The sequence below is a fragment of the Staurois parvus genome, unplaced genomic scaffold (genome assembly GCF_062004578.1).
Source record: "Staurois parvus isolate SC_StPar_1 unplaced genomic scaffold, SC_StPar_1.0 ptg000090l, whole genome shotgun sequence".
Classification (NCBI taxonomy): Eukaryota; Metazoa; Chordata; class Amphibia; order Anura; family Ranidae; genus Staurois; species Staurois parvus.
In genome coordinates, this window is record NW_028317886.1 from 21,815,814 (window position 1) to 21,830,614 (window position 14,801).

At 42.5% G+C, this 14,801-nt stretch overlaps 1 protein-coding gene across 2 annotated transcripts in view; it reads left to right on the forward strand.

Annotated features, from left to right (window-relative positions):
• The window catches only part of NR3C2 (nuclear receptor subfamily 3 group C member 2), a 514,840-nt gene that overhangs the window by 363,799 nt on the left and 136,240 nt on the right, over window positions 1-14,801 (forward strand). For both annotated transcript variants that reach the window (XM_089670472.1, XM_089670473.1), the window contains exon 4: window positions 6,386-6,502. In XM_089670472.1, the coding sequence (XP_089526598.1) occupies window positions 6,386-6,502 (117 nt within the window). The remainder of the gene's footprint in view (window positions 1-6,385; window positions 6,503-14,801) is intronic.

The following is a 14,801-nucleotide window of genomic DNA, read 5'->3' on the forward strand; positions in this document are numbered from 1 at the left end:
CCTTCATGTAAGGAGCTGAAAAAATGTTCTTTAACCAATTCAATACCAGGCAATTTTACACCTTCCTGCCCAGGCCATTTTTCAGGTTTCAGCGCTCTCACACTTTGAATGACAATTGCGCGGTCATAAAACATTGTACCCAAACTAAAATTTTATAATTTTCTTCACACAACTAGAGCTTTCTTTTGGTGGTATTTAATCACCGCCGGGATTTTTATTTTTTGCTAAATTAACAAAAAAAGACCAAAAACGTTGAAGAAAAAACACGTTTTTCTTTGTTTCTGTTATAAAAGTTTACAAATAAATAATTGTTCTTCATAAATTTAGGCCAAGATGTATTCTGCTACATATCTTTGGTGAAAATAACCCAAATTAGGATGTATTTTTTAGTTTGTAGGAAAGTTATAGAGTTCACAAACTATGGTATAGATCTGAAAATTGATCAATCCTGAAGTACTGACAGTCAATCTAATTTCTTGAAGTCCAAGAATGTCAGAACAGTACAGATATCCCCCAAATGACTACTTTTTGTAAAGTAGACAGTCCAACGTATTTCGTAATAGGAATGGCGAGTTTTTTGAAGTTGTATTTTTTTTGTCATAATTTTTCGGAAAATGAAAAAATGAAAAAAATAATTTTCACTATTTTTTTTTTACATACTGTCACCAGTGCAGTACAGCATCTTCATATAATTGGCATGGCGGTGATCAGGGACACTGACTAGTGACAGTATGAAAAAAAAATATATATATATATATATTTTTATTATTATTTTTAATTTTTTATTACTTTTTTTTTTTTTTTTAAGATTTTTTTTTCATATTTCACTATGACCAAAGTAGTACAATTTTACCATGGTAGCATTGTACTACTTTGGGGAAGTGATCAGTATTTTTTTTTTTTTTACACAATTTGCTTATAGCAAAGAATTACTTTGCTGTAAGCAAGCATTTACCTAAATGACATCTATTCATTCAGGGTTTTTTTTTCTTTTGTGCTTAGCTGTGATTTGGCCACAGCTAATCACATGACATGTGCATGTGATCGCTGTGACCATTCACAGATAGACACTAGTATACAATGGATGGCATGAATGAAGCCATCCATTGTATACAACTGTCATGTGACCTGCTGTGATTGGTCACAGCAGGTCACATGGTACTGGCAACGGGGGCCGGTACTCAGATCTGTCATCGACTGTGTCCGAGGTACACGGCCGGTGACAGATCGCGCTGCTGCGTGGCACTGCAAGCGCAGAAACTGCACATGTGTGGGAGGACGCCAAATGGCGTCCACCCTGGAAATCTAGTACATTGGCCAGGCAGCAAATGGTTAAAACTGTTTTGTTAAAATTTTGGAAATTGTTATTGTGTTCATTGAAATATAAAAATCTTACTTTTCAAAAGGGGTGTACTCATTTAAGCTGAGCACTGTATGTATGTGTATATATATATATATATATATATATATATATATATATACACACAGGTGAAACTCAAAATATTAGAATATTGTGCAAAAGTTCATTTATTTCAGTAATGCAACTTAAAAGGTGAAATTAATATATGAGATAAACTCATTACATGCAAAGCAAGATAGTTCAAGCCATGATTTGTCATAATTGTGATGATTATGGCTTACAGCTCATGAAAACCCCAAATCCACAATCTCAGAAAATTAGAATATTGTGAAAAGGTGCAATATTCCCCGCTCAAAGTGTCCCACTCTAATCAGCTAATTAAGCCATAACACCTGCAAAGGGTTCCTGAGCCTTTAAATGGTCTCTCAGTCTGGTTCAGTAGGATTCACAATCATGGGAAAGACTGCTGCCCTGACAGTTGTGCAGAAAATTATCATTGACACCCTCCATAAGGAGGGAAAGCCTCAAAAGGTAATTGCAAAAGAAGTTGGATGTTCCCAAAGTGCTGAATCAAAGCACATTAATAGAAAGTTATGTGGAAGGGAAAAGTGTGGAAGAAAAAGGTGCACAAGCAGCAGGGATGAGTGCAGCCTGGAGGGGATTGTCAGGAAAAGGCCATTCAAAAGTGTTGGGGACTTTCACAAGGAGTGGACTGAGGCTGGAGTCTGTGCATCAAGAGCCACCACACACAGACGGATCCTGGACATGGGCTTCAAATGTCGTATTCCTCTTGTCAAGCCGCACCTGGACAACAAACAACGTCAGAAGCATCTTACCTGGGCTAAAGAAAAACAGACCTGGTCTGTTGCTCAGTGGTCCAAAGTCCTCTTTTCTGATGTGAGCAACTTTTCCATCTCATTTGGAAACAAAGGACCCAGAGTATGGAGGAAGAATGGAGAGGCACACACTGCAAGATGCTTGAAGTCCAGTGTGAAGTTCCCACAGTCTGTGTTGATTTGGGGAGCCATGTCATCTGCTGGTGTTGGTCCACTGTGCTTCATTAAGTCCAGGGTCGATGCAGCCGTCTACCAGGAGATTTTGGCGCACCTCATGCTTCCTTCCGCAGACGAGCTTTATGGGAATGTTGACTTCATTTTCCAGCAGGACTTGGCACCTGCCCACACTGCCAAAAGCACCAAAACCTGGTTCAATGACAGTGGGATTACTGTGCTTGATTGGCCAGCAAACTCGCCTGACCTGAACCCCATAGAGAATCTATGGGGCATTGCCAAGAGAAAGATGAGAGACATGAGATCGAACAATGCAGAAGAGCTGAAGGCCGCTATTGAAGCATCCTGGTCTTCCATAACACCTCAGCAGTGCCACAGGCTGATAGCTTCCATGCCAGGCCGCATTGAGGCAGTAATTGCTGCAAAAGGGGCCCAAACCAAGTACTGAGTACATATGCATGCTTATATTTTTCAGAGGTCCGATAATGTTCTATGTACAATCCTTGTTTTATTGATTGCATGTAATATTCTAATTTTCTGAGATTGTGGATTTGGGGTTTTCATGAGCTGTAAGGCATAATCATCACAATTATGACAAATCACGGCTTGGACTATCTTGCTTTGCATGTAATGAGTCTATCTCATATATTAGTTTCACCTTTTACGTTGCATTACTGAAATAAATGAACTTTTGCACGATATTCTAATTTTTTGAGTTTCACCTGTATATATATATTTTTTATTTTTTTTACCCTCAATATAAATGCATTTTAGTGCAGTTTTGTTATGTGTCCTATATTAACTTTCCGTTTTGCAGTAATAAATGCTTTTTTTTTGTAATTGTAAAAAGTAAAATTTTTATTTTTATTTCATCATTAGTAAGTGGTTTTACAAGAAATGCTCATCCTCCTGCTTCTGTAATTGCCTTTTTTTCTCACACTGTAAACAAAGCTTAAGGTCCAATCACTTGCAGCCTGTTGGATGGATCATTACATCCTATTGGTCCCCAATACATTAAACTGTAATGGTAATATATCTGTGATTCACTGTGTTATCCTAATACTTTACAAAGGAACTTTTAGAGTAATTTGAAAAACTGTGCATGATTATATTTAATATTTTTATTTCAGGTATTTCTGTAGCACTGATAATTTATGATGCACTTTACATATTGTACAGTCACATCAGTGCCATCTAGAAAGTACAGTCTAAGGCCCCTACCTCAAATTCATACATACACATACAATTACAGTTTATATATGAGCCAACTGAACTGCCAGTATGTCTTTGGAGTGTGGAAGGGAACACCCACAAACAGAACATCCAAACTCAGCTGCAGGTGGTGTCCTCAATGTGATTTGTACCAGGGACCCTGGTGCTTCAAAGCAAGAGTGTTAACCACTAAGCCACTGTGCTGCCCAATTTAGAGTTTTAAATAAACCATTCACAGAAGGGTGCTTCAGTTTCAACTGTCTCTGTTAATATGTGGTCAGTGGTCACTGATAATGTTACAGAATGTTGATGAATAATAAATTATTTATTGTAGGTAAGATGTCCTCTTACTATTTTAAACCACGCTGTACATGGCATTGTTATTAAAAGAACACTTGAAGAGATAAAGAAATTTTATAGCAAATAAGGATCTCAACACTCTAATGCCCATCTAATTAAAAAATACAAGTGTACTTGTAAAAATACACCTATTTCATATGTATATATCCTGCTTATGTATATCTTTTTAGTGACATAATAGTGTACCTAAAGCCCATACTTCTTTTTATTTTTTGGTAGAGTAAGGAATGTTTAAATCCCCTGACAAGTTTTTGTCTTTTTTTGCTGTCTGTGTCCTATTCTAAAGATTTACTTTTACTTCCATTCTTGAGAAAAAAGAAGTGAGAAGAGATCTCTTCAGAGAAAATGATATTCTCTCTTCTTTACAAAATGAAGGTGCCAATGAGGCAATAAGAGACAAGGAGCAAAAGGAAATGGACCGATAGGCCTAGAATTACGAAGGCAGATGGGTGGTACAACCGCCAGTGTAACTGTTACATCCAGGACATGAGTGCGTAATAGTACAAAATAGTGCTCAAGTACACCAGATCTGCACGTCATGTATGATCGCAGGCAGCCACCCAAAAGGGAGGGGAGAGGGTGGTCCAGGTTTTGTGTACAAGCCAGCAAAGGAAAAAAAATAAAGACTGATAAAAATAGGAGGAAAGAAGAGAAAAAGTAGGGGTAAGAGGAGAAAAAGGGGGGGGCGTATTGGTGGAGTGGAATCCCATGGGATGCAGCCATAGGTCCATGGTAGAGAGTCTCTTCAGTGTCATCACGTTGAGAGCAAGGAGTGGTCCATGTTAAGGTTTTTATTATTGGCCACCCATGGTTCCCAAACCTTCAGGAATTGGACATGTGCATCATTCAGAAAAGTGGTGAGCTTCTCGTGGACCATGGTCCCCATGAGGTGAGGTGGTTTTTAAGAGATCTGTTCAGTACTGTTCTAGTCAATGCATATATCTGGGTTCAAAAAAGAATTGACTTGGGGCAAGTCTACCAGATATGGAGCAAGGTGCCCCATTCTCTACAACTGAAAGCACATTGGAGAAGCGTTAGGGACAAACCATGCTTTGTGTTCAGGGGTCATAAACCAGCAAGGGAGCAAATATGTTTTGAGAGCACTTAGAAGCGGTCAGCGAGACATTGTTCCAAGCCACCTGGCCCAGAGTCTTACCCAGATCGTCCTCCTATTGTGACACATAAGACAACTGACCCGAGCTTGAGAAGTTTACCAGAAAAGAATAAAGGTCAGTGACCAGGCCCTTCGAGTAGGGATCCTTCTGCCAACGATTCTCAAAAGAGGTCAACTGTTGTGAGAGTCCAGAGCGGTGCTTAAAGGAGGCCGTCGGATGTGAAGAGCGAGCTAGAGGTGGCAATAGACTTCTGAGATTGGTACCTGCCAATGTTCCCAAAGATAGCTAAAGAGTTTGATTGTGTCTAATGATAAAAGCTTGTAGACATATTTAACCCCTCTCTCATACTACCAGTGAAAGGCTAGCGATTTTATCATGGGCTGGTTAAAAATGGGGCATGTTAAGAATGTCCGACAGCAGAAGATGGGGAAAGATAAAGTTGTCACAATATTTCACAGAATTCGAAATGTACTAAGTGTGAAGTAGAGATGGGTCTCAGATCTGAGGGCAGAATGTAGGGGGCTGATACAGGAAGGGGAGCACACTCAGAAATCGCAAAGTGCATTCAATTGGGCATTGTAAATTATATCCTCTCTCCTATTTGTCACCAGAACTCCCCTCTCCTCCTGCCTCAGAATTGTAATTTTCGCTCGATTTCAATCCTGGTGGTCACTAGGGCAAACAGAAAGTAAATCTCCCCAGCTAGGACAGAGACAGCAATAAAGGTCTATCAGATGTTTGAATCCATCCCTACTATATTCAGAACTAAAACATTTTAGATACACTTTAACTAACAATGTGCAGAAGAAAGCATTGCTGTGTTTGAAAGCATCTTTTATCGTGTCAAAACATATGCAACATAATTGATTTACAGCCAGTGCATGCATGTTGTTACATTATTACATCAGAATTGATAAGTGTGGGTTTTAAAATATATTTTTTTCTGTTTGCCCCTGCATGTCTGCAGTTTAGATGTGCCTTATAACTGTTTATTCAGAGTTGGTAGGGAAAAGCAGGGTAATAGAGAAGATTCCACAGTAAATGACATCATTATATGAAATGTAAAAGATTCTTCTTTGTTAAATTACAGTCTCTCAAGCATATATATTTCACTGTATGCCGCATTGTATCCATCACTGTCTCTATTTTCCTGTACTCTGTCCAAGTTCTTGTTTCGATGTCACTACATTCCCCATTTCTCATCAGTTTTGACTGGCTCATCTTTTTTTAATCTTATTAATCTTGAAGTGAGGATTTACAAAGCAGTGCATGCACTTGAGATGTGAAACCACCGAGATAGAAAATAATTGTTGCTTATATATTTCCAGGGCAGCACAGTTATCTCTGTGCAGGAAGGAACGACTGCATCATTGACAAGATTCGGAGGAAGAACTGTCCTGCATGCAGATTACAGAAGTGTCTCCAGGCTGGCATGAATCTTGGTGGTAAGTAACACAAAATACACATACTCAGTAGAAATAGATCCTGTGCGTTGCCAGGCGACTGATTGCTTCACTTAGTGCTGTGATGCAATCGTCATATAGGTATGTAAACATGTCTGGAAGCAGAGTACAGAAAATCACCTTTATATTAGTTCATAGAATAATGTCTGACTTGTACAACATGTTGACATTGGAAAAGAATTAATCATAATAATTTATATTGTACAGGATCCACCCCAGAATATGCATGATCTTTCAATAAACAATGGCATCCACATTGGAACAAGCAATAAAACAGCACATTGACTTAGTGGCTGGCACAGCTCTTTTAAAGCACTGACTTTCTGATTCCAACTGTGTACCCTTCTATATAGAGTTTATTTTAGATACTTTAGTTTCCTGACGCAGACAAGGGACTTACTTGTAGGCTAAATAGTGTTTGATTAACAATGTTTTGTACCTTTTAAACACCATGGCATCTTAAAAATATGCTGTATAGTGGGGACATCAAGGGGTTTATTTACTAAAGCTGGAGAGTCCAAAATCAGACTCCCTTCTGCATAGAAACCAATCAGCTTCCAGGTTTCATTGCCAAAGCTTCATTGAACAAGCTGAGGTTAGAAGCTGATTGGTTTCTATGCAGAAGGGAGTCTGATTTTGGACTCTCCAGCTTTAGTAAATAAACCCCCAAGGGTCCAGCCATTTAATGTTAATTTATTTTTTATTTTTTTACCTAGTTCCTGTTATGGTCATGTTGTATGCAGGCACGTGGCTGTCTGCATAAAAAGAAAATTATTTATTTGGCTGCACATCAGAATTAGCAAGAAAGTTGTGTCAAGGAAGGTGTTTCCTGCAATCTTTTACATCACGGTTGACTTTGAGGGATTAGCAGGGAGCATGAACATCTAAAGAATATATCTCTTATTTCTTATACCAATAGAAAATATTTTTTAACTGCCCACTATCTTCAGCACATTTGCTTTCTAACATTATTATGTGCACTGCTGAAGGCATATATTGTATACAAATGAGGATTAGGGTTGCTAAATCTTCAACAAAACAAATATGAAAAACTATATAATGGTGTTTGTTTGTTTTTCTCACAGTGTTGAGTATTTTTGTTCAAGTTGATCCTAAAACATGTATGTGATATTACAGGCAAAATCATAAAGACATGATTAGGATTCTGTCTGAATGCAATGTAAAAAAATATTAAATGTTTTTGTTTTTATATAATTTTAGACCAATTTCACTCACTGTCAGCATCCAGATTAAAGGTCATGCAATAGAACACACACACATCTTGGGTGGCCAGTGTCTTCCCACCTCTCTTCTGTTCATTGCTGTAGCCTCTGGAAATCTTTTCAGTGTACAGCACTTCTAGGAGTGTCAGATGCCTGTGTCCTCTGCTGTGCACCTTGGCTTCATCCTCTGACCCACACATCACTACAGGACTCAAGGGGGGCATATAAGTGCTCTTCTGTTGCATGGAAGTTTAATATGGATTTATTTTAAACTTCACATGTTCTCTGTGTTACTAAACCCAGGACCCTGCAGTCACTACATCTGGTCTCCCACCCTACACAGAAATGCAATTATTTTAGTAAATATAAACTACTAAATACCTTTTCTCATCAGCAGTCTTGTGACTTCTATCAGTGTCCAGCTGAGCTCTGGTTAATCTTGTAGGAGGAGTTTTCATTCTGCTCTGACTATCCTATGAGAATACATGATCCCTATCTCTCTGTCTGGACAGTGCTGATTGGCCCTGTGCTGATCACGTGCACCCTCCCAAAGAAAAAAAAAACTCTAGCAATACACACTAAACTGAGCATTTTCAGAATGACTTCTAGAGCTCTGTACTATCAGCAGATGACTTGGGGACAGGGGAAGAAGGGGAGGATCAGAGAAGATAGGCTCAAACTGCCTTTCTACACAATGTCAGGAGGAAACTGGTCAGAGAGAGGCTATCGAGATAAAACAACTTTTTGATTGGATGTTTTGTCACATGGCATAGATGTCCAATGGATGTACAGTATCTCACAGAAGTGAGTACACCCCTTAAATGTGTGAGACATTAATGGCTGTGTGTTGAGTTATTTTGAGGGGACAGCAAATTTACACTGTTATACAAGCTGTACACTCACTACTTTACATTGTAGCAAAGTGTCACTTCTTCAGTGTTGTCACATGAACATAGAATAAAATATTTACAAAAATGTGAGGGGTGTACTCACTTCTGTGAGATACTGTATGTGTAATTTGAAAAATGAATTTTCCAAGGGTCAAACTATTTTTCAGAAGGCCCTTATGTATTTATATCTTATGAATGACAAGTCCATTTATGTACCTTGTTTCAGCTGTTTACAATATGATTACCCTTGTACAAAAACCCAAACCAAATCCCACCCTGAATGCTGATCTGTTTACTACCCAGCAGAAAGCTTTTAAGCTGGCTATACGCACAAAAATACAATTGTTCTATATAACAATCTCATTAGTTAAAGAATCAAATTAAAAATAAATTGCACAAAATAGGTGGCTCAGTCAATAAATGTTTTTTTTTCTGGTAGAAAATCTATTCAAATTAGACCAAATTGATCTTGTTCTTTGTTGTGTTGAACAGTTGTTTTCAATTGTACATGAATCTAAAACTACAGTGGGTATAGAAAATAATCACCCCCTTTAAAATAATCACATTTTGTTGCTTTGAAACCTGAAATGAAGACAGACAAGTTTTTGTTTTATCCAGCTGTATTTACTCAGTTCAGCCTTTAACATCCAAGTGAGAGATATAACACCAACATGTCAGAGAAAAATAAAAAAAAGAATCACTGAGTTGGAAAAGGGATCGCCCCCCTTCTAAAATACCTTGTAAGCTCAATTGGGTGTAGCTAATCAACCTCTCAATGGCAGATAAAGCCATTTGAATTTCAACTGTGATCATTTTGATTAGCTCAACACAAAAAGAGCTTTCCTGTAGCTTGCCGTCTCAACCTCCGCAACATCTCCAAAATACACTTCTTAATCAATGATACCACAAAGCTCCTAATTCACTCTCAGGTTTTCTCTTGCCTCAACTACTGCAACTCCCTTCTCATTGGCTTACATTTACATAAGCCATCCCCCCTCCAGTCCATCATGAATGCTGCTGCCAGACTCATCCACCTTGCCAACAGTTCACTGTCTGCCACCCCTCTCTACCATTCCCTCCATTGGCTGCCACTTACTCAACGAATTAAATTACAAATACTAACAACAATTTACAAAGCTATCCACAACTCAGCCCCCAGCCACATCACTAACCTGGTCTCAAAATACCAACTAAATTGCACTCTTCGTTCCTCCCAAGACCTCCTGCTCTCTAGTTCCCTTGTCATCTCCTCCCATGCTCACCTGCAGGACTTCTCCCGAGCCTTTCCCATCCTATGGAATTCCCTACCCCAATCTGTCCGACTATCTACTACTCTGTCCACTTTTAGGTAATCCCTGAAAGCTTTTCTCTCCAGAGAAGCCTATGTATTTATTTGTAAAAAAATTTGAAAACCATTTATCATTTTCCTTCCACTTTACAATTATGTGCCACTTTGTGTTGGTCTATCACATAAAATCCCAATAGAATTAATTTATGTTTTTGGTTGAAAAATGACAAAATGTGGACAATTTCAAGGAGTATGAATACGTTTGCAAGGCACTGTATCACAGGTGAGTCATACAGTGCTTAGTATCATGGATAACCACCATCAACCTTCTCCTTCTTCAGTCAGCTGCACTCTTTCCTTTTAAATGTCTCACACAACATGAAGGGAGACCACCATAGTGCAAAATCTTTTAAATCCTTTTATTAAAAACCATTTCCACAATACCAACTCACATTGTTAGGTGCAAACCCTTGTACCAGGATAAAAACGCATGTTACATAATAAGCATAGGGATAACACGGATCTAGCTCTAGCCTTTCTCACCGCCACCTTCTCCTGTGTTAATCACTTCCAGGTTTGCTGTGTGGGATGATGTCCCTTCCTGCTACGCCTGACTCAGCATTTTGTCTTCTCAAAGTTTCAAGGCATTGTGCATTATACAGTGAAAAACTGAAACCACTTGGACACTTTATATGCACAGAGTGACTTTACTGAAGCACAAAAGACACTTTACTGAATCATGTTTAATTTTTATTTGTGGATATGAGCATTGTAGAGAATATTCTTGTTTATTGCACATGTGTAAACAAAAACCAATAGCGCTGTATAAAAGAAAGGGCAATGAAAATGTTAGTCATTTGAAAATTTGTGGAAATTTTTCATAAGTTTGAATTTTGATCTATTGTGAGATGGGGAAACAGCTCTCATTGTTTGAACACTGTTTGTGTGCAGTAAATTATGGTGTGGAGTAAATTGATGTTTTGACTGACATTCTGCGGTTTAGCCACAGGATGTCACTGTTTTTCTAACACGGGCTCGGATGTTTGTGTATTCATGAAGAGGTGGGGTTTTCACACAGAGTTGGGGTTTTTAGTGAACAGGAAGAGGAGACTGCAGCCATGTTTTGGACGATGCTGACTGCAGGAGCCATGTTTTGGACGATGCTGAATGCAGGGGCCGTGTGAGCTGAGAACCCGTTGACATCCAGGTGTGAAAGCATCCCTCACTAACCAGAGATTGCTGCCAGGAAGGCTGATGAGAGCAGAAGAACTAAGCAACATTTGTTCTGAACCAGCAGATGCAAAGCAGACCTGGGTCGGTAAGATCGTGCACGCACCTCATTTCAGTGTTGGCGCCCAGAGAGTCCAGGCTGATAGTTAGTTAGGGTCTCTGTTTGTGTCAGGTCGCAAGTGTTGTTACTGATTATTGGAAGGACTCCACCACTGGAGCCCACCCCGGTACACGGCTTACAACTTGGCATGGTCGGCAGGATACAGCGACCGTTATGGATGGGAATGTGGCAGGAGATCTTCCCCCGGCGCCAATGGCACCGGTCCAGGACCCAGCTCAGGGTGCGCTGGTGCAAGACCAAGTTGTCCCAACACCACTAATACAGCTTACCCCCGCCCTGCTCGTACCAGTAGGGTACATTCCCGTGGGGACGCTGTTGAGTCACCTGCCAAAATTTGAAGGTAAAAATATGACGTTGCAGGACTGGACTGAAAGAGTGCGAAGTGCGGTTAGAATGTGTAACCTGACTTCCGAGCTGCGGACAGAGGTTGCATTGGGGGCTCTAGAGGGTGACGTCGGACGGACAGTGATGGTAAGGCCCGAAATCTGAGAGAGACACCCTAGAGAAAATATTCTCCCTGCTGGAGAGAGCCCAAGGGGGGCTTGCTAAAGTAGTGCAGCTGCGGAGTCACTTCTTCAACCAACCACAGCAAAAGGACGAGACCCTGATGCAGTACTCCAATTCCCTACAGGAGACACTAAATGAAATACAGAGGCGAGATACAGAGGCCATGGGAGCTTTCCGGGAGGTTGACCGGCTACTACGAGACCAGTTCATAGTGGGGCTCTCCAACAAGTTCTTACAGGACAAATTGCAAGAGATGACCTGGACGGCGTCCAACATCACATTCTACAGCACTACTTAGCCGCCGTGGAGAGAGTGGAGGAGTGCATACCTGTGGCAGCGAGAATAGTGAGTAGTACCCATGCTACAAGAGGTCAGTCTGCATCTGAAGACTCAGAATCCTTAAAGGATGTGGTCCAGGCCCTGCGGACATAATTAAGAGAACTTCAGCTGGAAGTGTCCCAGATGAAAACAGAATCTCCACGGTCTCCGGAAATGACCTCAGCACCTCGTGCCACTCCACTCAGGATAACTCAGCTGCGGGGGCACGTCAAAAGGGGACCCCTCTGTTGGGCTTGTCGACAGTATGGCCACATGGCCAGAGAGTGCCCAGAACAGATGAAGTCTGAGCCGACATTAAACTTCCAACTGCCGCAGTAGCTGGGTGTCCTGCGGCGGTACACCAGAAGCTAAGCCCGAAGCATGAGGAACACGACCTGTATGCCAGCAGCCCCATTATGGAAGCCGAGTTGGAAGGCCAGAAGGTACGCTGCCTAGTTGATACAGGGTCGGAGTGCACCCTTATGCCTCTGGAGTTCTTCGAAAGACACTTTGGACATATGATGGAGCCGGAAGACGGGAGCGCCATCATGCTGACGGCTGCCAATAACAGAGAGATGGTCATCCGAGGAATAGTCTGGATGCGGGTCCGGCTGTGTGGGCAAGACGTCGGCAAGAAGGGGGTCGTGCTGGTGGATCATTCGTCCCGGAGAGGGATGGACATGACACTAGGTATGAACGTGCTGAGGGACCTAGACCACCAACTTTATGCCAAAGAAGGGCCGAGATATTGGCAACGGGCCACCACACACCGGCCAACCCAGAAGGTTCTACAGCAGATGGTGAGGAGCTGTAGTCTGCGAAAGGGCGACATGTCCGGTCGACCCATTGGACACGTGAGGGTGCTGTGGAGGACCGCGGTGAAGATCCCGCCTCGACATGAGCGAATATTGATGCTGCCGGTTGGGGCTGGACGACGACTGAATTGACTGAATGTCCTGATCGAGCTCGCTTACCAAGAAGAAACGCAGACGCATCCACTGGTAGCCCAGGCCCTCGCTATTGTGAAGGATGGATGTGTACCTGTACGCTGCCTCAACGTTGAAGACCGTGAGTTAACCGTCCCTGGGCATACCTTGCTGGCCAAAGTTTATGTGTCCGAAGGGGATATTCCTCGACGGAGGAGCTTCACGCTACGGGCAGATAGGAGATCAGCCTGGACCTACGCTGTAGAGGTCCATCAAAGGGAGACCCCGACAGCGGAGTGGAATGGTCGAGTGATCATGGCCCGAATGGGATGGACTGCAAGATCCTGACTACAGGACAACAGAAGTTGCTGGAAATCACCCTTTTGGAGTTTCAGGAGGCCTTCTCGAGACATGATGAGGACTTCGGGTGTGCCTCCGCCATCGAACACGAAATCCCCACCGGCAATGCTGCACCGATCAGGGAACGTTACCGGCAAATCCTGCCTAAAATGTACCAGGAGGTGAACGATACGGTGGCCAGCATGTTGGAAAACCAGGTGATCCAGGAGAGTCAAAGTCCTTGGGCTGCTCCAGTAGTCTTGGTGTGGAAGAAAGATGAATGCCCAGACCGTCCGGGATGCCTACCCCCTTCCGCGGATTGAGGAGTCGTCCGCCCACCCGCCCTGAGTCATGCAAAGTTCTTCTCGACTCTTGACCTGGCCAGTGGGTATTGGCAGGTACCGTTGGCCAAGAAGGACAAAGCGAAGATGGCCTTCATCCTACCTCTGGGTCTCTACGAGTTCAACCGTATGCCATTCGGCCTGTCCAATGCCCCGGGAACATTCCAGCGGTTGATGGAGCACTGTCTGGGAGATCTCAACTTCGAGTCGGTATTGATATACCTGGACGACGTAGTAATGTTTGGGGCCTCTTTTGAGGTTCACCAAGGATCCAGAAACTGCGACAGGTCTTAGAACGGCTGCAAGACCATGGGCTCAAAATCAAGCCCAAGAAGTGCCAACTGTTTTGACAGCAAATAGAGTATTTGGGACATTTGGTCACCCAGGAGGGGGTAAAGCCAATCCCCGACAAGGTGGAGGTCGTCCAGAAGTGGCCCCAGCTGAGTACACTACGAGAGGTGCGGGCATTCATTGGACTGGCCGGCTACTACAGGAAGTTTATACCCAAGTTTGCTCATTTGGTGGGCCCGTTAAACGAGTTATTAAGGGGCACTGCAGGGGGCCCAAAGAATCGTCCCATCGAGTGGGGACCCCGGCAATGAGGGGCCTTTGAAGCAGTGAAGGGGGTGCTGATCAGTGCCCCGATTCTGGCTTACGCGCGGTTCGACACCCAATTCCTGCTGTACACTGACGGAAGTCTACATGGTCTGGGTGCTGTGTTATCCCAAGTCCAGGATGGATGTGAGAGAGTCATTGCCTATGGCAGTCGGGCTCTGAGGGAGTCAGAGCGCAACCCTGACAACTATAGCTCCTTTAAATTGGAACTACTGGCACTGGTGTGGGCCATGACTGAAAAGTTTGCTGAGTACCTGAACAGCGCAGAGGTGACCGTGATGACGGACAACAACCCGTTAGCACATCTGGAAAATGCCAAACTCGGTGCGCTTGAGCAGAGGTGGTTGGCTCGCCTTTCTAAGTACCAATACCGCATCAAATTCCAGTCAGGTAGAGAGAACGGCAACGTTGACGCACTCTCCCGAGTCCCTGTAGGGTTGTCGGCTCAGAGTGCTGATGAGGAGCTAGAGGACACTGAAACTC